Source organism: Salmo trutta, chromosome 12 (assembly GCF_901001165.1).
Source record: "Salmo trutta chromosome 12, fSalTru1.1, whole genome shotgun sequence".
Classification (NCBI taxonomy): Eukaryota; Metazoa; Chordata; class Actinopteri; order Salmoniformes; family Salmonidae; genus Salmo; species Salmo trutta.
The window spans coordinates 16,021,271-16,033,313 of record NC_042968.1 but is presented as its reverse complement, the minus strand read 5'-3'; the positions used below and the strand labels follow the sequence as shown (position 1 = coordinate 16,033,313).

At 42.1% G+C, this 12,043-nt stretch overlaps 1 protein-coding gene across 3 annotated transcripts in view; it reads left to right on the top strand.

The window, feature by feature from the left end:
• LOC115203013 (CD276 antigen) overlaps nt 1-11,648 on the top strand; it is a 76,834-nt gene extending 65,186 nt beyond the window's left edge. For all 3 annotated transcript variants that reach the window (XM_029767266.1, XM_029767265.1, XM_029767267.1), the window contains one exon: nt 8,845-11,648. In XM_029767266.1, coding sequence (XP_029623126.1) covers nt 8,845-8,876 — 32 coding nt within the window. In that variant the 3' untranslated portion in view covers nt 8,877-11,648. The remainder of the gene's footprint in view (nt 1-8,844) is intronic.
• Nucleotides 11,649-12,043: the final 395 nt, after the last annotated feature.

Sequence of the window (12,043 nt, the reverse complement as noted above, 5' to 3'; positions counted from 1 at the left end):
GCTCTACATAATGGCCCTCTCCACCCTCTTTTCTACTAGAGCTCTAAAATATTGATTTTAATTTTCCCCTGTATATCCACTTAAACTCTGGACTGTCATTCTAAGAATCTATCTCATTGTTATGTTTTACAGTGTTGGCCGAAGGGCTTATTCTGTCTCTGTCCTGTTTTAGCGAGCAGAGACGACGCATCACTTTGAGGAGCCCCACTCTTCTCTTTTTTTATAAGAATGAGGAAGAGATAACTGGAAGAAATAAAGTGAGATATAAAAATGGGAAATTGTTCCTAGAGCATTTAAAGTATAGCTGCTGTGCCGTGGCTAGTCGTTGAGAGAGAGAGACACCGAGAGCAAGAGAGCTGGCGTGAGGTGAGGAATAAGCTCCGCCTGGCGTGTCTTTGGGACCTTTGGGTGTTTCTGGGGAGAGGGCAGGCGCCAGGCGGCGACGCGGCTCCTCGGGTTACTGTTGTCTCAGCGCCGCGGCGAGGCTCGTCTGATGTTGATGATGTCAGACAGGACACTTACGCTGGGCTAGAGCTCTCCCGGGAGGTGTTGGCTATGTGCATTATTTAGCTTATTGTCTCAGCCATTTATCAGGATAATGAGTCTGCAGCCATATAATACTGTACTGTACAGAAGCACCAGCTACTGGAAGATGAGGAAAAGCCAATAAAGAGATGTGCAAAAAAACTGCATCATATTGATATTGGAGGATGGTCTAGGATGGATAGTTCTGCTGCTCAGAATATCACTGACTGCATAGTATTTTGTAGCTTTGCTTGGGGAGGTTTGGCGCAGAGCCATACGCATCAGAATAGTGCAGTGAAAAATAAAATATAAGGACCAAAGTTGCTGGGCTGGCTGCACTTGTTTTTTTTTTTACCTTAATAACGATTTTCATGACAAGAAACGGGTAATATCAGTGTGCAGTGGCAGGCAGTGGGAGTGTGGGGACTGAATCACTGATCAATGACAGCTAATGAACACGGCAGGAGTTCTGCTCTGTTTGCCTCTCGACAGAGAGCCCCGCTCCTCTGAGAGCTATTTTTCTTCTATTTTGCACCAAAAAAATACAGGAGGCTTCATTGAAGCCAACTGCCTCTGGGCTCAATTAACTAGCATAGATTACTCATAATCCAGATGAGAGCCTGGGTATGTAATACACAGCATGGAGACCACTCACCTTCCCTCCTCCCTCCCTACAACCCACTGCCTTGGGGCCCCTTGACAGTTCAGTGCGGTGGGCTGCGGTATGCATGCAGCGGCACATATACACATTACATATAGAGCGTCTCAGGTGATCTATGGATCCTCAAGGCTGTTTATCACTCCATCATGGTGACATGGTACTGAGTCATGTGCAGTCAACACATCACAGAGCTCTGGTGTCACCTGGCTGTCAGCAACACTTAATATACCTGGCTCAGGGTCTTTGTCGCTGCTGCTGTCCTGATGCCCCTGGCCTGGCATGACTGTCCAATCCCCCTGCATTACATGGATGGAGAGACACTCCTCCAGAGCATTCATCATGTCCTCCATCACCCCCGCCGGGGCAGAGGGCCGGGAGCCTGGCGCCTGCACTGTTGTCTCTTCTCTCATTGGCCACATGAGTTGTCCAACTGGGGTTGGGACTTTTATAGAGGCCTCCACTGGCATACAGTACACAGTAGCGCACACCTTCAGACTTGTTTACACCTTTCACAAATGTCATCTCAAATATGAGCTGGTAACATTGTGTTGAAACACTGTTCTTTTAAATTGACTAAATTAATTACATACTGCTAAACTATTGTCAGAAAAGGAAAGGTGTGTGTTGAGAACATCAAGAGAATTACAGAAGGCAGAAATGTAAATACAGAGAAGTTAGCATACCCAAATGGGAATAGGCACAAATACGCTGGATTTGCAGACGGTAAGGCTGTGTTTACAGTCAGCCCAATTGTTATATTTTTTCCACTAATTGGTCTTTTGACCAATCACATCAGATCGTTTCACATCAGATCTTTTTCAGAGCTGATCTGATTGGTCAAAATACCAATTAGTGAAAAAAGATCAGAATTGGGTTGCCTGTGTAAACACAGCCTAAGATGTCTTTTTATGTGAGTCACTGTTATAAATCTCAGTGAGAAAATACATGGCTCCAAATGGAAGGCGTCTGGGCTGAAAGATGTGTAACACTGTGTTGACAAACTGGGCTTAGTGCCTCAATGCTGTTGAACAAGATTTCATAATGAGAAACTATTCTAGAACTGAGGACTAACGATTTACAAGAAATCAAGGGCATAACATTTTTTGCCATTAAAAGCCCTCTGAATTCCAGTTCTAGAAGGTTTCAAAAGGAGCACCTTCCTCAACCTAGACACTGCGACTGTTTAAATGAATGAGCTCTCATGAATTCTGCCACTCAGCCACAGTGATGACAGTGCAATTAATGATTATTCGACCCGGCGCAGGCTTAAAACAACTTCCTGTCATGGAAATCATAATACAATCTCTGTCTTTCCGTTGGCGGAAATATCTGGATTGACCTGTGTTAATTAAAGATAAAATCCTTGGTGAGGGCGATAGATGTGTCTGTCAGAGAGTGTGCTGCTGTCTCTGTCTGTATCTGTGCAGTGATGTGGATGACATATTAGATGAGAGAGAGCAGAGTGACCAGCCAACAGCAAACCAGCAGCTGCAGAACAGTATAGTAGCCTAAAAAATTCACTAACATTGATTCGCCACCAATTACTAGCTGCACAGGATCCAAGGCTCACTATATACTACATTTTTAACGAAGGAACATGTTTTGAAAACCTTGTAATTACACTACAGCAATGAGAGCAGACCATTAAATTACATGGATGGAGAGAAAATTTGGAACATAGAATGGGGTCACATTTAATTGTAGAGCTCCTAGTTAGTCCCCAGAACACCATCAGTCCACTGAGTGGGAATGGGATGATGACATGAAAGTGACCTCATTATTCCACCACAGGCCAAATCAATAAATCATAACAGCCCATGGTCCCTTGTGATGTCATCACAGATGCACAGCTTGATATTCATCATACAGATGATGATTATAACACTGAGGAAGAATGGGATGAATGGTTTGCATGCTGCTTTGCCAGGCGGCCAAGTTTCCCAGTGTAAACACAGAGAGATCTGCAACTCTTTTCTTTTCTCCCTCTCCTCTCTCTTCTTCTGACTCTGAATCACTCCGCCTTTGGGGCTTACCACAGGAGTCTCTACAAACAAGGCTTTGTACTGGAGTGGAGAATCAAGATTAATGCACTTCCACAGCTAAGGCTGCTCTAGGGGAAAGAAGCCTGATAATTAACACCAGGGGGGCTTGGAGGAAATTGGAGGGGGGAAATCACACCACATAATAAAATATGGGGAAATGTACATATGACATTTATGTGGCGTGTGTGTGATGTATGACGCTGCATTGAGGTGACAGTCACTGAAGCTGTGACTGTGACGTCTCAGAGGGTATGACGGAATGGTTTTCTCTGAGTATTATTTATCATTGTCATGTTTGTAATAATTCATTGTGGTGTGCTTGCCACCAATGTTATAATGCATATACCACATGCATTTATACAAATGATACAAATGAAGTGTTCAATAAATGAAGTAGATAAGACCTAGGTAGAGCATCTTTATAAGGACTCTGTGTATTTCATAATGCCTTATGGGTAACCTGTCTTACCTTGTCAGTTTTAAGTTCTCTCCAAAGCTGCGTAGGCTGCATATTGACTTCTGGAAATGTCTGTTTTGATGTCAGCATCCCCCACCTGGAGTTGTTCTCTGATAATGACTCAGATTGTTGTCATTTATGTCAATGTCTGAAAACAGTGTGCCCGTGGCTCCCAGTACAGGGTTCTCCAAATATATAAATAAGTGGTGGAAGGTTACCAAGGAAGAGAATGAAATATGGCACTTCCATTTCAATGCAAATGAGGACTGAAATGAGTGCAGTGTGGATTTACAGTGGTTCATTAGAACGAACCCCGGCACTCTGCTGCTCTAAAGGAAAAGTCTCCTATAACCTGAGTAAATTAGTGTGCAATCCCCTGCACTGGCTGTAAATGAAACTGTCCGTCAGCATGCAGCATCTCAACCTGCTAAGAAGAAGTGGGATGGAATGGTTCTGTCCTCCTGATGTCTGTCTGCTGGAGCTCTTGGATAGAGAGAAAGTTTTCTTCAAGTTTGGATAGTCTGTGTTACTTCCCAGTCTATTCAGTCAGGAGTCTGACGTGAAGATATGAGGGTTTTTTAGTGTATGTGTGTCGCATATACAGTTGAAGTCGGTAGTTTACATACACTTAGGTTGGAGTCATTGAAACTCATTTCTTGTTAACAAACTATAGTTTTGGCAAGTCGGTTAGGACATCTACTTTGTGCATGGCACAAGTCATTTTTCCAACAATTGTTTACATACAGATGACTTCACTTAAAATTCACTGTATCACAATTCCAGTGGGTCAGAAGTTTACATGCACTAAGTTGACTGTGACTTTAAACAGCTTGGAAAATTCCAGAAAATTATGTCATGGCTTTAGAAGCTTCTGATAGGCTAATTGACATAATTTGAGTCAATTCGAGGTGTACCTGTGGATGTATTTCAAGGCCTACTTTCAAACTCAGTGCCTCTTTGCTTGACATCATGTGAAAATCAAAAGAAATCAGCCAAGACCTCAGAAAAACAATTGTAGACCACCACAAGTCTGGTTCATCCCTGGAAGCAATTTCCAAACGCCTGAAGGTACCACTTTCGTCTGTACAAAAAATAGTACGCAAGTATAAACACCACAGGACTAGGCAGCAGTCATACCGCTCAGGAAGGAGACGCGCTCTGTCTCCTAGAGATGAACGTACTTTGGTGCGAAAAGTGCAAATCAATCCCAGAACATCAGCAAAAGACCTTGTGAAGATGCTGGAGGAAACAGGTACAAAAGTATCTATATCCACAGTAAAACGAGTCCTATATCGACATAACCTGAAAGGCCGCTCAGCTAGGAAGAAGCCACTGCTCCAAAACCACCATAAAAAAGCCAGACTACGGTTTACAACTGCACATGGGGACAAAGATCGTACTTTTTGGAGAAATGTCCTCTGGTCTGATGAAACAAAAATAGGACTGTTTGGCCATAATGACCATCATTATGTTTGGAGGAAAAAGGGGGAGGCTTGCAAGCCGAAGAACACCATCCCAAACGTGAAGCACGGGAGTGGCAGCATCATGTTGTGGGGGTGCTTTGCTGTAGGAGGGACTAGTGCGCTTCACAAAATAGATGGCATCATGAGGGAGGAAAATTGTGTGCACATATTGAAGCAACATCTCAAGACATCAGTCAAGAAGTTAAAGCTTGGTCGCAAATGGGTCTTTCAAATGGACAATGACCCCAAGCATGCTACCAAAGTTGTGGCAAAATGGCTTAAGGACAACACAGTCAACGTATTGGAGTGGCCATCACAAAACCCTGACCTCAATCCTATAGAAAATTTATGGGCAGAACTGAAAAGCTTGTGCGAGCAAGGAGGCATACAAACCTGACTCAGTTACACCAGCTCTGTCAGGAGGAATGGGCCAAAATGCACCCAACTTATTGTGGGAAGCTTGTGGAAGGCTACCCGAAATGTTTGACCCAAGTTAAACAATTTAAAAACAATGCTACCAAATACTAATTGAGTGTATGTAAACTTCTGACCCAGTGGGAATTTGATGAAAGAAATAAAAGCTGAAATAAATCATTCTCTCTACTATTATTCTGACATTTCACATTCTTAAAATAAAGTGGTGATCCTAATTGACCTAAGACGGGGAATTTTTACTAGGATTGCATGTCAAGAATTGTGAAAAACTGAGTTTAAATGTATTTGGCTAAGGTGTATGTAAACTTCCGACTTCAACTGTACAGCCGAACAATCTCTATAGCCTTTGGTAAAGGTCTGGGGTGGTCTTTCATTTCTGAAATTCATTTCAGGACGCTGCTGTCCTGGACTCAGTAAGAATGACCCCCTGTTTGAACACACACATCATGCATTTCCAAATTGGGAATATCCAGAAGTAGATTTGAATCCGATGAGAGCATGCAGGTGTGAAAATATTGTGTTGTGTTCATTTGTTTGATGGATTAGGAGGCACAGCTGCACTGCCCTCTGAGAGGAGGCAAGGAAAGTGGGAACTGGAGTTAGTTTTCAAATGGATTGCTTCTGTTTGATACATATGGAAATCCAGAGCCAGCGAGTTTACAGAGACCTCTAGGAAACTGTCAGGACTCAGTCTGACTTCTTTTGACTTATATAATTCATCAAGTTGTCTCTGTTGTTTTATTTACAGTTTCTCCACTTTATAGAGATACAGTTGAAGTCGGAAGTTTCCATACACTTAAGTTGGAGTCATTAAAACTCGTTTTTTAACCACTCCACACATGTATTGTTAACAAACTATAGTTTTGACAAGTCGGTTAGGACATCTACTTTGTGCATGACACAAGTCATTTTTCCAACAATTGTTTACAAGACAGATTATTTCACTTACAGGTCGCTGTATCACAATTCCAGTGGATCAGAAGTTTACATACACTAAGTTGACTGTGACTTTAAACAGCTTGGAAAATTCCAGAAAATTATGTCATGGCTTTCGAAGCTTCTTATAGGCTAATTGACGTCAATTGGAGGTGTACCTGTGGATGTATTTCAAGGCCTACCTTCAAACACAGTGCCTCTTTGCTTGACATCATGGGAAAATCAAAATAAATCAGCCAAGACCTCAGGAAAAAAATGGTAGACCTCCACAAGTCTGGTTCATCCTTGGGAGAAATTTCCAAAAGCCTGAAGGTATGAAGTTCGTCTGTACAAACAATAGTAAGCAAGTATAAACACCATGGGACCACTCAACCGTCACAACGCTCAGGAAGGAGACTCATTCTGTCTCCTAGAGATGAACGTACTTTGGTGTGAAAAGTGCAAATCAATCCCAGAACAACAGCAAAGGACCTTGTGAAGATGCTGGAGGAAACAGGTACAAAAGTATCTATATCCATAGTAAAACGAGTCCTATATCGACATAACCTGAAAGGTCGCTCAGCAAGGAAGAAGCCACTGCTCCAAAACCACCATAAAAAAGCCAGACTACGGTTTACAGCTGCACATGGGACAAAGATCGTACTTTTTGGAGAAATGTCCTCTGGTCTGATGAAACAAAAATAGGACTGTTTGGCCATAATGACCAGCGTTATGTTTGGAGGAAAAAGGGGGAGGCTTGCAAACCGAAGAACACCATTCCAACCGTGAAGCACGGGGGTGGCAGCATCGTGTTGTGGGTGTGCTTTGCTGCAGGAGGGACTGGTGCACTTCACAAAATAGATGGCATCATGAGGATGGGAAATTATGTGGATATATTGAAGCAACATCTCAAGACATCAGTCAAGAAGTTAAATCAAATGGGTCTTCCAAATGAACAATGACCCCAAGCATACTTCCAAAGTTATGGCAAAATGGCTTAAGGACAACAAAGTCAAGGTATTGGAGTGGTCATCACAAAGCCCTGACCTCAATCCTATAGACAATTTGTTGGCAGAACTGAAAAGGCCTGTGCGAGAAAGGAGGCCTACAAACCTGACTCAGTTACACCAGCTCTGTCAGGAGGAATGGGCCAAAATTCATCCAACTTATTGTTGGAAGCTTGTGGAAGGCTACCCGAAACATTTGACCCAAGTTAAACAATTTAAAGACAATGCTACCAAATACTAATTGAGTGTATGTAAACTTCTGACCCACTGGGAATGTGATGAAAGAAATAAATGCTGAAATAAATCATTCTCTCTACTATTATTCTGACATTTCACGTTCTTAAAATAAAGTTGTGATTCTAATTGACCTACGACAGGGAATTTTTACTAGGATTAAATGTCAAGAATTGTGAAAAGCTGATTTTAAATGTATTTGGCTAAGGTGTATGTAAACTTCCGACTTCAACTGTATCTCACGTGCCACAGATCCAGTAAGGGGACAAGATGTAATGATTAAGAAGTGATAGAGAGGTTTCCATACAGTGGCAGCAGCCAAAGTGACCAAGACAGCATTCACCACACGCTTGAGAATATTGCATCTGCTGACGGTCTGCAATCTCAGTCCTTCGAGTCAGATCAGAATCAAACGGAGCTTTATAAGCATGACAGGTTTGGACAGGAAGTAGAGATGAAGCCTTTCTGGAACACAGAGCATGTAGGCTACTGCAAAATGTCATAATGCATAAAGTATTCCTCTACCTCAAACTTTGTGTTTTAATATATTTCCTTTCACGTACATCTTTAAATTATTATTTTACTGAAAAATTAAAACATTATATATATATTTTTTATATTTTCTTTTCAATTGTAAGTCCAGAGCAGTAGGTTTCAGGTAGCTATGGGTGATGCACTATAATTACATATCTAACCTGAACCTCTACGGTTATACCCTGCTATATTGCTTTTTAAAATTTTAAACTAGGAGAGCTTCATGTGTGACATTAAACCCTGTGTGTCTGAGTTAATTTTCCAACCAGTTTAATGAGTCAGGGAGAGCAGTTTCATTTGCTGTGGTAGCATTAGCAGTGGTGTGGAGGGGTCTATTGGGACCGGAGTGGGCAGACTTCCTTAAAAGTTTAGAAGAGTTAGCTGTAATATGGAAAACAGGTCAACTGGATAAAGACAGATGTTGCAGTCTAATCAAAAGGAACAAACCGTAATATTGTCCTGTTGGAATAAGAAAGTGTCTCTGTAATGTTTTTTCTCCATAGCTCAATTCCCCATAAGGTTTTGGTCTGACAACCTCCCTCTCTCTAACACAATCTTTTTTTCTTTTCAGGAGTGAGGAGGCAGACTGTGAGACAGCGATGAGTCTGGTATTTAATCCCACTACACCTATCCATCAACGGAGAGACTGGTTCCACTGTCTCCTACCCACACAGTGTCCAGTCCTTACTGAGCTGACGATGAGTCCATCATACCCATCCCTACAGGACCACTTCCTCCTGGGTTTCAAAAAGACATAAACCCATCATATCCTATTACAGCACTATGCATTTCCCTGCCCCTGCTACTCTTTCAGTTAACGAAGACTGCTGCAGTATATGAATGCTGATGTGGAGTCGTATTCATTTCTATGCAATATGCTAGAGAGAAACTCCACTTGAACGCCATTGGATTTGACAGGCTCCCTGTGTATCGAGGTAGGAAGTTTGAGAGACCCAGGATCTCATTTCTAATAGGAAGTGAGCAGCTTAAGAGATGACCCAGCTGAGGCTGCCATCGGTGTCTCCCTAGCTGTCTGCCTGCCAGAGACGGAGTGTAGCTGTGTACCTCTCCATTTACTCCTTGACTCACTAATTAATGGTTGCCCGTGGAGTAACTTGTACCTGTCAGTGTCTACCGCTCTCGTATATTCAATAACTTGGAGGAATTGAAATTGAATGCCAGCTAAGCTCGAACAAACTGCAAATGGTGCATGGGATACACCCTGGTTCTCTCAGTGACCTGACAGCAGCGTTAAATGTAAGGTTTTTAATGAACATGGACTCTTCTCAGATACTCTTAACTGCCAAGGTGGAATGTTTTATGAATTCAAGATGGAGGGTGGGTGGGTGATGGTATAGGTTCTGTTACAGTATACAGGTACTGGAGTCCTTGTGCCAAGTCCTTGTGCCAAATGTCCATGTGCGTATCAATGCCAAAGCCGTCCATAAAATAACCCAGTGCCGATTCGCATTAAAGAGACATGGTGAAAATGTTCCCGAGCGGTCACTGGTAATTATTGCGTCCATTTCCAGGGCCACTGCATGTGTGTTCATGGAGAACAAGGTCCACTCTATTATTACACATATCTCCTTACCCATGGGATTAGCCACACTGCTCACAATTCATACCTCCACTTTTCCATTCAAGCTGATTTATCTGCAGACTACACTCCTCTACATAATGACGAAAACAAGAATAATGGTGAAAAGTAATACAAATCTTCCATTTACATGCAGATCTAGCCAGACGTGTTAAATTTCCAGTTACGCTCTCACGTTCTTAGGGACTTGCAGATGCTTATTCATCCCAAACATCTTAGTTGTTTTGAATAATGAATTTCCTCCAGGAGTATTTGTTACTGCCGTGTGTGAAATAAGTGGCTGCGGTTGGGTTGGTGTAAAAGACAGGCTGGCTTTCTCTGAGAAGCCACCCCACCTCAACCCCCACCCCAAGCCCATCACTATTCCCTCTAAGCTGGATGAAGCTGTTGATCAAACCCAAGGCTGTGCTTCCAAATCCACATCTCTCGCTCTCTATCCCTCTCTGTACAGTAGCCCTTGACCTTGCCATGTGTCCTCATGGCCCAGACACCCGCTTGAAATTAAATGACAGATTAGTGGCTTCGGCCCCTAGGAAGGGTTTATTTGGTTGCCCCCTCTCCGTGTCACTCTCATTCTCCCATTCAGGAGCAGGGAGGAAATGTCATGGGATTTAAGAAAGAAAATGCCAGCCTTGAAACAGTTTCTACTTCAAAGTCTATACTATGTTGCCTGGCCTCCCTAAATTCAGGATGTCTGCAAGGAGTTCTAAATCTTACAGGTGAGGAATAGGGGGCAGATGGCATGTGGGGATTACTGTGCTAGAATGAGTAACGAACAAGGGAAACTGAAACCAAACTCATACATTTTTTTAAATATATGTCATACAAACGTCTTCAGACTTCAATGTCTCTGTAAGTTTGGCCTTCTCCCATCAATTCCATCAAGCTGAGATGGAGCATGAACTCTACACCAGACTCAAAGACTGGTCCTGTCACTGACTGCTTCTTCAGACACTGTTGCTGCACCTTGAGATTGAAAAATCATCCTAGCGAGACAAGTGGACCAAACACTGAGCCCTCATTCCTTTGGAAGACTGTCACGCATAGCACAATGCTGTAATTTCAAATCACTTTCACTTCCACTCTGTAGGTTCTGTGATTTTTGGCAATCAGAATGGCTTGTTAGCCCTATAAACGATCCACTTCCCTTCGTATTGATGTAGATTCCCAGTCCTCAAGTATATAACTCATCATGTCAGATTATGGCCTCTTTTCATTGGGAAGTAGGTTTCTTTGAATGTGCCAACAGAGAACAAAAACTGGTTGAACCAACGTTGTTTCCATGTCATTTCAACCGAATGAATCAAAGTGATGACGTTGAATCAACGTGGACAACTAATTAGATTAGTAAAAAGTCGTCACATAACCCAATTTTTAACAGAAATAGAATGACATGGTGATTTTTTTGTTGTCGATTTCACATTGAATTCCAATTAGTTAACAACTCAACCAAATGTAAATCAAAGCTAGATGTTGAACTGATGTCTGTGCCCAGAGGGTACTGTACTGTAGAGACACTTTCAAATCAACATTACTCTCTGTATACATATTTGCGTCAAATGCTATTCTAGAGTCTGGAGTCTGTAGCCAGATTGTTTGTTCTATTGTGTTGTTTGGAATAAGTGTCTAACCTGAATATCACAGTTTGTTGAGCAATGGAGTAAAACTCACAGCAGACATTTGAAACTGTATAGTTCTCTTCTCGCCAGGGGGGTTGAGTTGTGTATTTAGTATGGAGAAAGAAAGCTATCAATAAAACAACCATTGGTAACCAAGGGACGAGAGAAGTGTCTTTGAAACTTTAGCACATGGTGCTTAAAAAGTGCAATATAGTCAATAATAGATGAAGAACTACTGGCAGCAGCCATGCTCCAGGGTGTTATACCCACTGCTAGACAGAGAAAAACACACGATTCAACTATTTGTGAGGATTCATTTCCAAAAGCCAATGTTGACTATCCAGTCATAGTTTAATCCTGTGTTTTTGGACAGACTTAATAGTTATGATTTAATTTGATTTGATACTTTTGATTTTCTGGGTAATTATTTATGACAGAGAGTAACATTTATTAAAAAGTGTTATAGGACTTTAAAAGGAAAAACAGTACCCATCAACGTCCTTTGGACCTCTACATCTTTTAGGAAATAAGTCAGCATGGAGAAAACTGTC